The sequence below is a fragment of the Saccopteryx bilineata genome, chromosome X (genome assembly GCF_036850765.1).
Source record: "Saccopteryx bilineata isolate mSacBil1 chromosome X, mSacBil1_pri_phased_curated, whole genome shotgun sequence".
Classification (NCBI taxonomy): Eukaryota; Metazoa; Chordata; class Mammalia; order Chiroptera; family Emballonuridae; genus Saccopteryx; species Saccopteryx bilineata.
In genome coordinates this window covers 22,757,028-22,775,698 of record NC_089502.1, presented here as the reverse complement: position 1 = coordinate 22,775,698, position 18,671 = coordinate 22,757,028, and the positions used below count along the sequence as shown (strand labels likewise).

The 18,671-nt window shown below is 36.5% G+C and overlaps 1 protein-coding gene across 1 annotated transcript in view; it reads right to left on the bottom strand.

Moving 5' to 3' along the window:
• The window catches only part of TENM1 (teneurin transmembrane protein 1), a 1,131,584-nt gene that overhangs the window by 815,203 nt on the left and 297,710 nt on the right, over positions 1-18,671 (bottom strand). The window contains exon 2 of the mRNA XM_066248720.1: positions 3,520-3,806. Coding sequence (XP_066104817.1) covers positions 3,520-3,736 — 217 coding nt within the window. The 5' untranslated portion in view covers positions 3,737-3,806. The remainder of the gene's footprint in view (positions 1-3,519; positions 3,807-18,671) is intronic.

Genomic DNA, 18,671 nt, shown 5'->3' with positions numbered 1-18,671 from the left:
GACACCCAAGCATTTAAAACTAAACATGTCCAAAAACACGTTTGGTCTCTTCCCTTCAAACCCTCTCCCCCATGTTCTTTTCTCAGTAAAGGGATCTTCATCCTTCCAGTTTCACGAACTGAACTTGAAATTTAGAGTCATCCCTCACTCAGTTATCTCTTTAAACCTTGACAAGTAATCAATTACCAGTTCCTACCAATACCACCACACTAATATCACTTAAATGTATTTCTTCACAGTCATTGATATAGCCCGAGTTTATACCTTTAGCACCATTCTTATCCTGGGCTGATTCAGTAGCTTCACAGATTGTTTCCCTTTATCAAATTTTCCCCACGGCAATCAATCTACTACACCACTTCTTACACATCTAAAATTTTTTTCTACACTTCTCTCCCTAAAAATTATAATTGATCATGAAATTCTCTATCACTAAAAAAAATGCTTAAAGAAAAAAAAAGAACTCCTAAATTGGGCATGCAAGGCTTTTCAGGATCCATTGCCAATGTCCCTTTATCCAGCCACATTGAAATTGTCACCATTTCAGGCCTTCTCACAGTCTTATGCTTCTGCGCTTGCTAATCTACCCTCTTGGCATGTCCTTTTTCTAATGAACTCTTTTTCACATGTTTTAGACCTAGATCAAATATTACCTTTCATAATCCCTAATTTCCGGTTCTTCCACAGCACTTCATTTATCTGTAGAAGTACTTACTATATTTTATTGCAATTATTTGTTTGATGTTTATTTTCTCAACCATTTTATGACTTTAAGCAGAAACTATCAGTCATTTCCATCCTTAGCATCTGACTCAAGTCCTGACACATATCAAGTGTTAAATACAAGGCAATTGAATAATAATAGGTTATTTGATAGGAAGTTAGGATGGCATCATAGAAGATAAACTTCTCTCATATCAAAATTCAATTTGATGATAATGCCAGAAACAAAATCGGAGGTTGACTCCCTCTTTACACTGTCTCAGTACAAAATTGCTTATAGTTTTAGAACTGTCTCTAGAAGTATATTCTTTTTTAAACACAAAACATATTAGGTCAAGTGCTTCATACTCCAATCCTATAACCTAAAACACACAATTTTAAGTCCATTTTCTTTAAAGATAAACTTACAGAGAAATATTTTAATGGGAACTACACATTTCTTAAAGCATAACAGAGCGAGACAAAATCCCCACAGGAAAATATTTCCCAAAGGTCAGGTAGAAGAATAAAATCATTTGGTAACAAACCTACACTGCCCTTAGATGAATCAATAGGGAAGATTAAAATGAGTTACTCAAAAAAATTGAAATATTTTTACCAATTATGTTAAGTAAAAATGAGCGATATAGTTAATATAATAAACATTTCATGTATATTTATGTTAATATGAATACCTTAATTCTTCAGCTTAATTTAAAGTTTGTTAATATAAAATTTCAATGCTTATTAGAATATACTAGTTTTCATGTGTAATTAGTATATTTCACATGGTCTAGGTGGTACCTGAGAATCTGCATTTCTATCAGGGTTGGCGGTGATGTTGTAGCTTTTGGCCCAGGCTACACACTTGAGAATGACAGCTTTAGATAATCAACTCTTTTATTTATTTATTTTTCTCAGTATTGACTTATTCTTAAAAAAAAGAAAAAAAGAAAAAAAGGTGCTTTACAGGTGGTGGCAGAATGGATAGAGTGTCGGCCCGTGTATGGACGTTCTGGTGATTTACGGTCAGGGCACACAGGAGAAGTGATCATCTGCTTCTCTTCCCCTCTCTCTCCCCCTCCTCTCCCTCTCCCCCTCCTGCAGCCAGTGGCTCTATTGGTTTCAGCCTTGTGCTTGGTGCTGAGGATGGCTCCGTTAGTCCAAGCACATTAGCTTCAGGTGGTAAAAATAGCTCAGTACTCAAGCATTGATCCCTAATGGGGTTGCTGGGTGGGTCCTGGCCGGGGCACATGCAGGAATCTGTCTCACTATATCACCTCCTCTCACTTGAAAAAAAAAGCAATCAATGTACAACTAAAGTGCCACAACTACTATTTGATGCTTCTCATCTCTCTCCTGCCTGTTTCTCTCTCTCTCTCTCTCTCTCTCTCTCTCGCGCGCGCGCGCGCTAAAAAAGGGTAACATAAGCCAATGTCAGTATCTTTTTTTCTATGTAGTTACAATACTGTCTAATACTACTTATCTATCAATAGAAAAGAAGTAAGTAACTCATATTTCTATCTACCTGTTTTCTATTTATTAGAAACCTTCTTGTTAACCCATAACTGACAAATGAAGGCTATCACAAATATATGCTCCACAGTATGTCTAGGGCAGGAAAGGTTCCAGAAAATTCTTACTTTCCCTTCAGATTGTGCTGCATAAGGTTTCAGCACTCTGTGGACAGATTTTCTAGACACCTGTTTGGTGATCTCTACTAACCTTTCTAAAGCTCTTTTAGAAACCAAATATTTGTTTGATAATTCTGTCCCATACAGGCAATGATTTGAAAAGCACTTAGCTGCCTGACTAAACAGTGGTGCACTGAATAGAGCATCGAACTGGGATGTGGAGGACCCAGGTTCAAGACCCTGAGGTCGCTGGCTTGAGTGTGAGCTCATCTGGCTTGAGGAAGGCTCACCAGCATGAGCCCAAGGTTCCTGGTTTGAGCAAGGGGTCACTTGCTCTTCTGTAGCCCCCCCCCACAGTCAAGGCACATATGAGAAAGCAATCAATGAACAACTAAGATGCCACAACAAAGAATTGATGCTTCTCATCTCTCTCCCTTACTGTCTGTCTCTCTTTCTGTCTCTGTTACAAAAAAAAAAAAAAAAAAAAAGACAAGCACTTAGCTTCCCTGATGAGTTAGATCAATGGTAGCGCATTGGCCCAGTTTGTGTATGTCCCAGGTTTAATTACTGGTCAGGGCACAGAGGAGAAGTGACCATCTTCTTCTCCACCCCTCCCTCTCCTCTTTCTCTTTCTCTCTCTTCTCCTCCTACAGACATGGCTCAATTGGTTAGAGTGCATCATCCTGGGCACTGAGGATGGCCATGTGGAGCTTCTGCCTCAGGTGCTAAAAATGGCTCATTTGCAAGCGTGGCCCCAGATGGGCAGAGCATAGGCCCCAGACAGGGGTTGCTAGGTGGACCCTAGTCAAGGTGCATGCAAGAGTCTGTTTCTCTATCTCCTCTCCTCTCTTTTGGAAATAAAAAGCACTTAGCTGTTTACTTTTCATCTTACTATAAATTATTTATCCTTCAGTCTGTAAATGGCTATTTGTCGGATTAGACAAATTTTGAATGCTCTGATAAGAGGATTGCTACCTCCAAATTCATGCATAATCCATAAAAAGCACACGTGACCTACAACCTCAGCTGGGTCTGCATATGAAAAGATTCACTAAGCATATGTAAGCAGTGAGGATTATTAACCAGTTAACATCAGCAACTTTGTTTTGAAACAGAAGTTGGCGCCTACAAGCATTCGTCAGTGAGAAACAACACAGGTTACAAATTTCTAATGAAGATATACCTTGAGTAGGTTTCTCCACTTCTTTCCTCTTCCTGCTCTGGCTGTTATAATTCATTCTCAGCTCTTGGTTATACTCATGCAGAGTTTCTCTGGAGTTGTATGACTGCCGTGGTTTTCTTCCATCCTCACTCTCATCAGAAGAACTGGTATAAACTAGATCCATTTCGTGCTTCACTTTAGACAGAGGCTGGTAAGGTTTGCAGTCTGTTTGCTCCATCTCTGATTAAGCAAGCTCAGTTTCACGAAAAAAAAAAAAAGGCAGAGGAACTCCTTTAATGTGAGTAGCCCTGAAATAGAGAGGAGAAAACACAAGCCATCTTAGTTTTGTCTTTTTGTTGAGAAATGCATCTGGCAGATTCACAATTGGTCCTGATCATACTATCAAAGGAGAGGAGCAAAAGACAAACTAGATGACATGAAGCTAGCCGGAGGCAATAATAACTCTCTGAATTACATGCATACATTGTCAAGCATTTAGGATTCAGCTGGAGGTTACAATATCAGAAATACTCAAGGTGAAAGAAATACTTCAAAATTATTTGTATTGGAAAGCAAATAAAGCATAACATTGTTGGATAATGTGTGTGTGTGTGTGTGTGTGTGTTTAAAGCTAGTAGTTTGATTAAAAAAACATTACAAGATTTGAAAGTGGCCAGTAGTACAAATAGTAACCCAACACATCCCACATTTGAAATTAAAGCCTGTAAGCGAAATATTTTCTGGAAAAAAACAAAAACAAAACACCTTGCCTCTGGTTTAATATTGTATTTGTGACAGAGGCTCTGAGGAAGGGAAGAATTCTGAGTGAGAGTAGCTCATGAAATACTGTCCTTGAGGGGCCCTGAGCTCTCTGTGTTCATATAGTGGCGTTTGAGCCTCAGGCTTACAGAGCTTTTTTAATGAGTTAGGTGGTGGTAAATTCTTGTTCTTCATAGTATCGAGAGGATGTAAACAACACTTTTGGTGAGTACACTGGTATAGGAACAACAGGATCTAAATCGGATTTAGAAATAAAAAATTTAAACTTCATGATAAATCACAGAAAGAACCCCATTCCTCCCCAGAATGCTGGGCTAGGAGCCGCTGTGGCTCTGAGGAGTAGTAGAGGTATTACCTGCCTTATTTAGACCAGACAGGGTCAAGGAGATCAAATGCCATCTCAGATGTCAAAGTCATCTAATAAGCTTAAACCCCTGAAGAAAATGTGCTTATTTGCATTCTTTACATTATTTGATCATGATTTTCATCTGCTGCTACAACTTTGTAACTTGGTCCTTTCATATAATGTTAAAACAAAGAACAAAAACTAGTTTGAAAATAAATAGCTTTATATTATTTTGCAGTGAAATGGACTCCTTTCTTTTTCAGCTTTTTGCCAGATATACAGTATTTTTCAAAGAAACCAGTGGATATCTAGATGGTGGCTCCTCATCCTTGCCAGTTGGTTCAGAGGTAGAGGGTTGGCCTGGTGACTGGAAGACCCGGGTTCAATATCCAGATCAGGGCACACAGGAAAAGTGACCATCTGCTTTTTCACCCTTCCCTTCCCTTTCTTTCTCTTTCTCTCTCTCTCTTCTCCTCCCGCAGCCATGGCTCAAGTGGTTATAGCAAGTTGGCAATGGGTGCTGAGGAAGGCATCATGGCCTCACCTCAGGTGCTAAAATAGCTCAGTTGCCAAGCAACAGAGCAGTGGTCCCAAATGAGCTGAGCATCACCGGTAAAGGGCTTGCTGGGTGGATCCTGGTTGGGGTGCATGCGGGAATCTGTCTCTCTGCCTCCCTACCTCTCAATAAATATAAAAGAATAATAATAATAAATTAAATATAGATGCTGGCTCCTCTATTATGTAGAGTACCTCACTTTTTAAAATTCCTATTGTATGCATAGCAAACACATGCATGCAAAACCACTCAATAAAGCATATGGATTGACTGATATGCATTCAGTGGTACATAATGCTTTGTAATATGAATTACATTTTACAAGTCAAAGTCTTATTTCCTTTAGCCTAATATGAATGTCCCCAAAGGCAGAATTTGAGTCTCATATTTCTTTTTGTCCTCAAGAGCATTAGCACATACATAGTAAAAACTATTTAACTCTTGAACCTACAGATTCTATAAATGGTCTATATAGAGACTATACTTTGGTTTGAAATAATATCAAAGATGAGCAAACTTGGAGAGAAAACGAATACCATATTATAAATGAATGTATATTGATGATTCATTGGCAATCTAATCTCATGCCAACTCATGGCTCCACATGTTGTCTAAACATTCATAATTCCCCAGTTTATAGCTCTAGCATAGGTCTCTCCCTTGAGCCACAGATATGAATATCCAGCCAGCATATCCACTTGAATATTTAAAAGGCATTTCAAACTTAGTATGTTCAAAATTGAACTCCTAATTCCCACCCAGTTCCAGATTGGCTCTGCTCACAGTCTTCTACATCATGGCAAATGGCAACTCCACCCTTCTGTTTGTTTAAGCCACAGAACGAGAAGTCACCCTGGATTCCTCTCCTTCATGTTTCTCATGCAATTCACCAGGAATGCTCATTGGCACTACCCTTGAAATACATTCACAATCCAATGACACCTGTTCACTTCTCTACTACCACATTGGTTCAAGCCATCATCTCCAGCATGGATTAATGCAATAGCCTTGAATTGATCTGCTACTTATGACATTGCCCCCTATTACAGCACATTCTCCCACACTACAGCTAGAATGAAGCTTTAAAAATCTAAGTCATGTTGTCCTGTTTCCTTAAAAATAAAAGCCAAAATCCTTACAATGACCAACAAGGTCCCTACATAGTCTACCTTAACCTAACCAAACCTAACCTAAGCTAACACATCCCCTGGTAATTTGCCTATCTCATGCACTGTAGATACACTAACCTCCTGGTTGTTTCTGAAAATAACAAGCATCTTTCCACCTCAGGGTCTTTGCAGCCTCCCACTGTAAACCACCAAAAAATGTCACTTCTCATCCTCCTTACAGTCTTTCATAGCACTTACCATAAGATAACACTATATATTTTAGTTATTGTTTTATTATCTGTGATCTGTCTGTCCCTACTAAAATGTAAGCTCCATGATGGTAGGTACTTTTATCTGTTCTATTCATTGCTATATCCCCAAAATGGGCACAATATTTGGCACAGAGTAGACATCTGAATGATACTTATAGAATGAATTGAACAAAAATTTCCATGCACTCACAATGGGGGTAGAGAGAATGTGGAAATGAACAGGCCATATTTTTTGTCCAAGAAACTCAGTTTAATGCAAATGATAAACAACTCTACTACAAAGTCGAAAGCAATGACTCTTATTAAGCAAATGTATCTGTATTCATTAGAGATAATGGTCTGTAGTTTGTTTGTTTTGTGTGTGTGTGTGTGTGTGTGTGTGTGTGTGTGTTGTCCTTGACAGGTTTTGGTATGAAGGTTATGTTGCCTTTATAAAATGTGCTGGAGAGTACTGTTTTCTTTTATTTTTTGGAAGACTTTGAGAAAGACAGGTACTAAATCGTAGAGAAAAAAGAACCTTTGTACACTGCTGGTGGGAATGCATATCAGTACAATCAGTACAACCAATATGGAAGAAAGTATGGTGGTTCCTCAAAAAATTAAGAATAGAATTACCATATGAATCAGCAATCCCTCTACTGGCTATCTATCCCCAAAACTAGAAAACATTGGTATGTAAAGATACATGCACCCCCATGTTCATTGCAGCATTATTCACAGTGGCCAAGACATGGAAACAACCAAAGTGTCCCTTGATAGGGGATTGGATAAAAAAATGTGGAACATATATACAATGGAATACTACTCAGCCATAAGAAACAATGACATAGTGTCATTTACGACAACATGAATGGACCCTGAGAACATTATACTGAATGAAATAAGTAAATCAGAAGAAGCTAAGAACTGTATGATTTCACACATAGGTGGGATATAAAACTGAGACTTATGAACATAGATAAAAGTGAAATGGTTACCAGGGGGAAGGGAACTTGGGGGAAGGAAAAGGGGACTTGAGTGAATGGGGAGAGGGGAGGTGGTGGGGGGAATGGGTGTAAAGAAGGACAAATAAAGGTGACAGAAAATGATTTGACTTTGGATGATGGGTATGCAACACAATCAACAGTTCAAATGCTATAGAAATGTTCACCTATAACCTATATACTCTTATTGATCAATGTTACCCTGTTAAAGTTTATTTTCTAAATAAAATTTAAAAATTAAAGAAAATAAAAAGTAGGCCCACCTGGCCTGTGGTGTCACAGTGGATAGAGCATGGACTTGGAATGCTGAGGTTGTCAGTTTAAAATCCTGGGCATGCCGGGTCAAGGCACATATGACAAGCAACCAGTGAACAACTAAAGTTAAGCAACTGAGTTGATACTTTTTGTTTCCCCTTCCTCTCCTTGAAAAATCATTAAATAAAATCTTAAAAATCAAAGAAAGAAAGAAAAAGTAGGCCCTGGCTGGATTAGCTCAATTGGTGAGAGCATCACGCCAAAACACCAAGATTGCAGGTTTGATCATTGTTCAGGGCCCATACAGGAAGCAACCAATGAACATACAACTAAGTGAAACAATAAACGAGTGCTTCTCTTATTCTCTCTCTTTCTCTTTCTTTCTCTTCTCCTTACTCTCTCTCTCTCTAAAATGATTGCATTTAAAAAACTGAAATGAACAAAAAAAGACAAAGTAATGTTTGAGCACAAAGAAAGAAGATCTACCTTCTAACACCAGTTTTTACTGTTTTATTAGGTTCCCATTTCATGTTGGTCAGAAGGTACACAATTATGTGGGTGTTCAGAGCAAGTGTCCCTGAAATGTGCCACTCTGGCATACAGATTATTTCAAACTAAAATCAATTAAAGTCCAACAGGCTCAGGAACAGTTTTTTTACTTTCTCTTCTTCTTAAAGAGGTGCAGATAAAAAAGGTTGCTTTAGCAAGGAAGCCTTGACTTACACTCCAAGTCTGTTAGGTTAGAGACCCCATCCATTGGGTTCCACCGTTTCTGAGTTGCTTAGCAAAAATTTCTCCCTACCTTGTGTTCCACTTACCCTCAAATACTTGTACATCATCCACACTCACTTTTGAAATCCAATACTCCACCCCCTTGTTATCCTTTGTCAAAAACACTTCTTATATATCCAATATTGCCTCATTGTCTTTGGAATTTTCACACTTATGTGAATTCCCCATGCACACTTATTAAAAATTTTATTTTCTAATGTTGATCTTCAGTAAATTGTTTGAATTACTCAACCAGACAGAAGAACTTAAAAAGAAAGGGAATTGTTTCCTGGATTATAAGCCTTGACTTTGTTATAGACAGTACAAAGTGAGAAATGTACCAATACAAACATCCAGAGATGTATTTTTGCAGCTAAGTATTGCACTTTTGTCCCTTAATCAATAAAATTTATCTAGTTTAATTTCAGCTAACACATACATAGAGTTCTTTCTTCACTATAAAATGAAAGTTTACCAAGTAGGAGTGGAGAGCTATTTACCACATATGGACAATAATAATACAAAAAATATCAATCAAGGACCTTATACTTAAAATGCTTTCTGTTATAAAGGGCGATCATATTACAGTACTTTCTAAAGCATATGTCTCATCTCTCACTTGCTTTTTCAATTCAGTCTTTGGTTCACTCTGACTGGGATTAACATAGCAGAGGTATTATTGCCAAAGTAACACTAGCTCTTAAGTCTCAGTTGGTTATAAATTTATATGTATCTAAACTACTCAAAACTAGCAAGTTACATTAAAAAATAAAAAAAATCTTACTTCTAATGCGTAATGTTGAGTTTTGGCATCTATGATTTCTCATTTTTGCATCACCCTCATTTTTTATGTATGGAAATCTAGAAAATCTCTTTTCCTTCAGTGTGTTTAATGCAACAAGACAAAGCACAAGATAGTGAGAGAGAGAAAGAGGAGAGAGAGGGGAGGAGAGAGAGAGAAAAAGATAAAAGAAAAAGAGAGAGAGAGAGAGATTCGTACTGCTCTTCCAAATTATTCTTGAAGGCCTAATTATAGCTATTCACAACTATTCATCAGCCAGAGAATGTCAGACCTATTCAAAGTTATTGAGTGTCCTTGGACACAATCTTCCTTTAAACTGCAGAATTGGTATAAATCAAGAAAAAATAATCTTTTCCTGCTCCCTGACCCTCAACTACAACTTCTTGTCTTAAAATTGTGTCAGTGCACCTAGATGCAGAAGAAACCTTCCAGGTCCCTTTAGACACATGATAAAAATACACATACAACTCTAGTTGCCAAGACCTGTGAAAGTATAGAACTGTAATTGTTTACCAAAGTCTTCAGAGACAGTATTTGAAGGCTCTCACACAGTTCACTATTTGAAAATCAAAAAGTAGAGAAATATTAAGTAAAATATTAGTATTTTAACTCTAACAAAGTTCAAAAGCACACTAAATCTGAAAAGATGCTGCTCCAAATACTCTCAGGTAAAGCATAGGTTCATATTGCTTAATTGTATGTAGTGCCCTGCATGGTATCCTGCAGGTCAGCTGACAAACAAACTGTATTTAGACATGGTGATGATATGGTAGACTCACAGAAAAACCCATCATACATATAGTGAATTCACAGCAAAACAATTTTTATTTCTATTTTAATAATAAACTTTTAAAAGTTTGTTTTACTTTTTTTTTAAATAGAGTATGCATTTAATAACATTTTATATTAGTTTTAGGTGTACAGCATGGTGGTTAGGTAATCATAAACTTTGAATAGTGTTCCCTCTAATATTTCCAGTACCCACTTGGCACCATACAGTCATTGCAATATCAGTGTCTATATTCCCAATGCTGTACTTTTTACACTCTTGTGGTTATTTGTAACCACCCCTCTCTACTTCTGAACCTTGTCACCTTTTTCACCCAGGCCCTCTATCACCCACCCCTCTGGCATCCATCAATTTGTAAACTGTATCTATGAGTTTATTTCCATCTTATTTGTTCATTTATATTGTTCTTTAAGTACCACATATAAGTGAAATTATACAATATCTGTCTTTCTATGACTGATTTATTTTACTTAGCGTAATACCTCTAGGTTATCTATGCTGTCACAAATGGTAACATTTCATTTTTTTTTAAGGCCCCGTAATATTCCATTATATATATGTAGCACCAAATTTTTATCCACTCATCTTCAATGGGCACTTAGTTATTGTAAATAATGCTAAAATAAATATAGATGTACATACATTTTTTAAAATTTATGTTTTGGTTTTCTTTGTATATATAGCCAGGAGTGGAATCACTAGCTCATTTGGTTGTTCTATTTTTTTTTTTTTTTTGGTAGTTCCATTTTTAATTATCTGAGGAATTGCTATACTGGTATTCACAGTAGCTGCACCAATTGGCATTCCCACTAATAGTGCATGAGGGTTCACTTTTTTCTCCACATCCTTGCCAACACTTGTTATTTGTTGATTTGTTGATGATAGTCATTCTGACAGGTGCGAGGTGATGTCTCATTGTGGTTTTAATTTGCATTTTTCTAATGAATAGTGACACTGAGCATCTTTTCATATGTATATTGGCCATCTGTGTATCTCTTTAGAGAAGTGTTTATTCAGGTTCTTTGCCCATTTTTTTTTTAATTGGAATGTTTTGTTTTGTTTTTGGTGTTGAGTTTTGTAAGTTTTTTATAAATTTTGGATATTAACCCCTCATCAGATGTATCATTGGTGAATATGTTCTCTCATTCAGTGGGTTATCTTTTCATTTTGTTGATGGTTTCCTTTAGTTCGCAAAATATTTTTTGTTTGATGTAGTCCCATTTGTTTATTTTTTGTTTCCCTTGCCCAAGGAGACATTCAGAAAAAAATATTGCTATAAGAAATGTCTGAAATTTTACTGCCTATATTCCCTAGAATTTTTTATGATTTCAAGTGTAGCATTTAAGTTTTTATTCCACTTTGAGTTTATTCTTGTATATGGTGTAAGAAGGTGGCCTAATTTCATTTTTTGCATATATCTGCCCAATTTTCCCAACACCATTTATTTAATAGACTGTCTTTACCCCACTGTATGTTCTTGCCTCCTTTGTCAAATATTAATTAACCATATAGATATGGGTTTATTTTTTGGCTCTCTATTCTGTTCCATTGATCTATATGTCTGTTTTTATGCAGTACCATGTTGTTTTGATTAGATGTCCTTGTAGTATACTTTGATATCAGGAAGTAGTGTGACACCTCTAACTTTGTTATTCTTTCTCAAGATTGCTGTGGCTATTCAGGGTCTTTTGTGGTTCCATATAAATTTGGGAAATATTTGTTCTAGTTCTGCAAAATACACCATTGATATTATGATAAGAATTACCTGAATCTATATATAGATTGCTTTGGGAAGTATGAATATTTTTCTATGTTAATTCTTCCTATCCATGTGCAGGGTATATGCTCCCATTTATTTGTATTTTTTCAATTCTTTCTTTAGTGCCTTATACTTTTCTTAGTATAGGTCTTTTACCTCCTTGGTTAAATGTATTCCTTGTTTTGTTTTTGTTTTTTGTTTTTAAATGCAATTTTGAAAGGAATTGATTTCTTAGTTTCCCTTTTGAGAGTTTATTATTGGTGTGTAAAAATGCAACTGGTTTCTGGATATTTATTTTGTATCCTCCACTTTACTAAATTCATTTATCAGCTTTACTAGTTTTTTGTGTAGAATCTTTAGGGTTTTTTTTATATACAATATCATGTCATATGCAAATAATGACATTTTACTTCTTTCAAATTTGGATGACCTTTATTTTTTTCTTCTTGTCTGATTGCTATGGCTAGGGCTTCCAGTACTATATTGAATAAGAATTGTAAAATTATAGATATCTCTGTCTTGTTCCTGATCTTAAGGGAAATGCTTTTGGTTTTTGCTTACTGAGTATGATGTTAGCTGTAGTTTTGTTACATATGGCCTTTATTATGTTGAGATATAATGATAAACTTAAAAAAATAATATATAGAGAAAACATATGCTGCTAAGGAACACTATACAAAACAAGGAACTCAATTATCATAACTTTTATAGGAGATCTATTCAGATAAATATCACAGTATAAATTCAAATGTCACCATCTTGGATTCACCTTTGTCCTTTCTGCTTTCTACCTGCTAACAAGATAAACTTCAAGGTGACTTCAGAGGGGACCCATGGAAGTTCATGTTCATTTATGTTCATTTTCTTAATGGCCATAAAGCTAGAAATCACTGGTTATGGAATGGCAGAATTATCACAAGAACAACGGAAAGAGCAGCAATAGCTACTTTCTATTATTCAGGTACTAGCCTACCAGGTACTGTTGTAAGTGCTTTTCATATATTAACTTCTTTATTTCTAATAGTGCCTTATGAGACAGGTACCTCTTTTATCTCCATTTTATAGAAAAAGAACAGTAAAGTTAAGTAACTTCTCCAAGGTCACACATCTAATAAGCTGTGTGATTTTAATTCCAATAGTCCTTCTCCAAAGGCCACATTCTTAACTAGTATTCAATCTTGTCTTTCAGAGGAAGGCTTGGCAGAGTGGCCTTAGCTATAAATCCCCTTTCCTAGGGTCTCTAATTTTTGTAAATGTAATAAGGAGAATAGATGATCTTAAAGAGCTCTTCCAGCTCTAAGATCCCATGACTGTATTTGAAATTGAAGCAAGTGTACATTGACAAAAAAAAAAGACATTAGGTATATTAAAGGCCAAGTTTACATTCTTTATTATTCCCCCTCCTCTCCTCTCCTTTCCCTTCCTTTCTCTTCCTCTTCCCATCCCTTTAACATACATTCCAATCTACTATAGACTATTTTAATTAAAACAGTAATTTCAAATCCATCCACATTATCCACAATTCTGGGTATATATTGCATCTATGCATTGGAGATAATTGCCCTTCTTCTATAATTTTATCCTTTCTTATAGTTTTCATTCTTAATAATATAGAATGCTCCCCCAAAGGAAAAAATATTCCTGGTTTACCTTCAGCACAGACAGGCTTATTGTACTTATAGCAGCTATTTATAGGTTGGGAGCTTAATCAAAAAGTCTCACTCCACTTAAGATAAAATGAATAAATAAATAAATAAATAAATAAGTCTTAGAATATTACCCAAGGAGAGCAGATCTTCATAGCACAACAGACAGAAGGAGGCCACCCAGTACCTGAAGAATACCAGCAATGGAGACTACAACTTTTGCAAATATTACAATAATTTTTCCTCAACAAGAACCTTTTACATGAATGCAGATTAACTGATTTAGAAAACCCTGACTGGGAGAACATTATGCTAAATGAGATAAGCCAGTCAGAGAAAGATAGTACCATATGATTTCACTCATATGTGGAATCTAGTGAACAAAATGAACAAAACATAAAGATTAATAGATAGAAAGCAGGTTGACAGCTGTTGGTGGTGAGGGTTGGGTGAAGGGGGTGGAGGGATTGAGAAAAAAGGACAATAAAAAGAAAAACAACTAATGGATACAGATAACAGTGAGGTGATTGTGAAGTAGGCAGGTAGAAGAAGATATAGTGGGGGTAAATGGTCATGGAGACTTGAATTGCAGGAGTACTGAGCATATCATATGGTGTACAGAAGATGTGTAGTAAACATGTGGACATAAAACCTGTATAATTTTTGAAATGCTGTCACATATTTAAATTCAATTAAAAATATATTGGAAAACCCTGGACTAAGGAAGCTCTTAAAAGAAATGTGGACTCTCGGCTGAGTCTTCTCTCACTCTTTGTCTTTTTTTAAATTAATTTTAGAGAGAGAGAGATGAAGGAGAGGACAAAGAAAGAGAAACATTAATTTGTTTTTCCATTTATTTATGCACTCATTGGTTGATTCTTTTATATGTCCTGACCAGAGATCAAACCTGCGACCTTGGTGTATGAGGGTGACACTCTAAACACCTGAATTACCTGGCCAGGGTTTCTTTTTTTTTTCTTTAAGGAAATACATAAGTAGTAAACTGTTGTAAGTGGGAGATGAAGCAATAAAAGTAACATATTTACTTGGATCTTTAAAAATTGAGGACGAAATGTCCACCATAACTCTGCCAGCCTATAAGAGAGACTGCTGTCATTCTGGCCCATTTCTTTCTAGTCATAATAAACATTTTTGTCACATTGATTCCTTCATTCTAGATGGTTTCTGCATATTTCTACACAATTTATATGGCAATGGTATTTAAGAGCAGTGCAGAGTGGCCTGACTGGTGGTGGTGCATGGATAGAGCATTGATCTGGGATGCTGAGGTCCAAGGTTTGAAACCCCAAGGTCGGTGGCTTGAGCACAGGCTCACCAGCTTGAGTGTGGGGTCACTGGCTTGAGCATGGGATCATTAAAATTAATCCCATAGTCACTGGCGTGAACACAAAGGGCACTGGCTTGAGCCCAAAGTTGCTGACTTGAGCCCAAGTTTGCTATCTTGAGCAAGGGGTCATTGGTTCATCTGGAGTTCCTCAATCAAGGCATGTATGAGAAGCAATCAATGAACAACTAAAGTGCTGTAACTACGAGTTGATGCTTCTCATATTGCTCCCTACTTCCTCTCTCTCATACAAAAAAAAAAAAAAAAAAAAAAGAGCAGTGCAGAGTGGATGTACCATCATTTCCATTTCCATTCCCTAATGTTGGGTATTTTCATTCTTCCCTCTCCATTTATTTTATTTTATTTTTATTTTTTTGTATTTTTCCAAAGCTGGAAATGGGGAGGCAGTCAGACAGACTCCCACATGTGCCCGACCGGGATCCCGGCATGCCCACCAGGGGGCAATGCTCTGCCCATCTGGGGCGTTGCTCTGCCGCTATCAGAGCCATCTAGCGCCTGAGGCAGAGGCCACAGAGCCATCCTCAGCACCCGGGCAAACTTTGCTCCAGTGGAGCCTTGACTGCAGGAGAGGAAGAGAGAGACAGAGAGAAAGGAGAGGGGGAGGGGTGGAGAAGCAGATGGGCGCTTCTCCTGTGTGCCCTGGCTGGGAATAGAACTCGAGACTCCTGCACACCAGGTTGATGCTCTACCACTGAGCGAACTGGCCAGGGCCTCTTCCCTCTCCATTTAAAGTATTAAACTGAAGTCATATAAAGATAGTGTGAACATGTTCAGTATTTTTATTATTTCCTTAGGATAGATTCCAAAAAAATTGAATTAAGGAGCCAAAAGGCTTGAACATTTTGGGGCTTCAGGGTAGGTTTCCACCACCATTAGCAATGTGTGGGAACTCTCTCCTCTCACTGTAACCTTGATAACTTGGTGTATGATTTCTGAAGGTTTATTTGAAATAAGTAAATTAAAGGAATGTACGTTAAGTTTGCATTTCTAGATTATTAGTGAGCCTGAATATTTTTCCTACGTGCGTTTCTTAATTGTATTTCCTTTCTTGTGAACTATGTATTTATGGCTTCTGTGCATTTATCTACTGGGAATCTAAGTGTTTAAAAACTCAAACTATACTGGTGTAACATAAGAAACAGATTAAGTCTTTATATTATTTGCTGAAAGGATCTTTCATAGCTTGTTGTATGCCCTTTTTCTTTTTGTCCTTTTTAGATGAATGAACTAAATTATAGAAAGAGGAAAGCATGATCACCGCCTGGACATAAATCAGTTGCTTTACAAAAACATGACAAACTTGGTAATATTGAAAATTAGTTCTGAAAATAATTTGTTAGAATCTAATTACTCAACAGCTGTTTGATGGACTTCATTTTGTTATGCACCAAATAAATCATAGTTTGACTGAATTCTAATACTTAAGAAAATCAGTTTTCTGTGATAAGAGCCTAGATAGTTACCTAAAGCCTAAGGCAGGAGTTTGATTTTGTCATGGAAATAGCAAGTTATTTTGGTCTCATGAATACAAGCACAACATTTTAGTAAATAAAAAGAGAACTACATCATCATGTTTCCAGAGACAGTCTGAGAATTTTACATACTCCATATAGGACTTCTTATGGAAGAAGAATGGCTTTGAAAGTAGGCTGCTTTTGTGATACAAAGGTATTCTTTTATGTGGAATAGATAACACTCAAAAGTTGAAATTCCCCTTACCACATTGGTTCTCTTGTGTTTGTTTAAGCTAATTCTTCTATTAGTGCTTTAAAAAATGGTTTTATTATTGATTTGAGAGAGAGAGAGAGAGAAAGAAAATAAGGGAAGGGAGGTGAGACACGGTAGGAAGCCTTAACTAGTATTATTTGCTTCTTGTGTGTGCCTTGACTGGGCAAGCCCAGGGCTTTGAACTGGGGACCTCAGCATTCCAAGTTGATGTTTTATCTACTGTGCCACCACAGGTCAGGCTCTATTAGCATTCTTAAAATCTGACAATGGGAGGATCAATGGTATCTCCTGGAAGAAAAACCAATCAAAAATGATTTGACCTCAGTTTTGAGAACAGCTGTAGAGGATGGCTCTTTAGGCCATTTTGAAAGAGAAACAGGAAAATCACTTCTTTTCACAACAAAATAGTGATTAATTAATCTCAAACCTCTTTTGGTAGATGATGTATTTTTTTCCAGCTGCTTGAGTCTTTTTATTTTCCAAATTATTTTTGGATAAAAACTCCAAATATTCTTTTTATAAATACTGATGCTGAAACACATGAGACAAGTGGAGAGAGAGAAGTGAACAGAAAAGTTTGTAGTGTCACTAGACTCCATAAAAAACCCTCCACCAGGAAGATGATTCTAAAATAAAAACAGCCTGACCAGGCTGCGGCACAGTGAATAGAGCGTAGGAATGGAATGCGGAGGACCCAGGTTTGAGACCCTGAGGTCGCCAACTTGAGCGTGGGCTCATCTGGTTTGTGCAAAGTGCACCAGCTTGGATCCAAGGTCGCTGGCTTGAGCAAGGGGTCACTCAGTCTGCTAAAGACTCATGGTCAAGGAACATATGAGAAAGCAATCAATGAACAACTAAGGTGTCGAACAAAAAACATGATTGATGCTTCTCATCTCTCTCCGCTCCTGTCTGTCTGTCCCTATCTGTCCCTCTCTCTGACTCTCTCTCTGTCTGTAAAAATAAATAAATAAATAAATAAATAAATAAATAAATAAATATCAACAGCCACAACTCGAGACTAATTATTTTGGACTTTAACTTCCATTTAGTATTTTCCAGTGCTGCTTTGGGAATCTGGACTCCAAAAATCACTCATTCACCACACACACACACACACACACACACACACGCACGCGCGCATACACACACATGCACGCACGCACAAGTTGGACAATATTCTTGGGGACTATAACTATGTATATCATAATTTTAAAGGTTTATTGAATATTTCGTAATATTCATTATATAAATGGCAACAGCTCTGTGCATGCCAAGATGAGGGCCCGGAATATCTGGGTTTTATTTCACATTCATTGAGATAGAGATTTTTTATTTTAATTATGTAAGTACCTATAACATTTACATTCCTTAGTAATTTGAAAATAATAATAACTCTCTGAGTTGCGGTGACATTTATTTCTATCACACCATCTCTTTTGGAACTGAAACAACATCCTAAAGTAATTTCAAATTATTTTTGTTTTATAACTTCTCAATATCCTTTGTAGTGGATTATGTAAATAAGCTAAACAGTTAATATGGGGGACAGTCTTCAAGAAAATTGAAGTTAACTTAATGTATAAAAAGATTTTTTACTCTTTGGAAAAGAACAATAGCTGTTTATTTCTCCAAGTAAACAATCATATTCAATTCATTTTTCTAATAATGAATTATACTGGGGTTCTGTACATTTCATAGTAATTTTAGCATTAGCATACTTATCAAAAATTCAGCATCAAATTTAATATACTATCTTGAAAAGTAATAGTTTAAATATGGTATGGAACAAACAGAGATATCACTTTTTTCTAGTTTGCAAATAACAAATATTAGCAGAGATCTTTATTGCCATCAATCTTCTCCATTAGATAAGTAAAAGGTGCACTGTACCTGTAACCCTCTTAAATTTCATGTATAACAGCAGGAAGCAGAAATATTTTTACTGCTTACTACTTGAACTTCATTTCCAATTATCTTAAATATTAGAGAGAAAAGGAGCTAATCAAATTA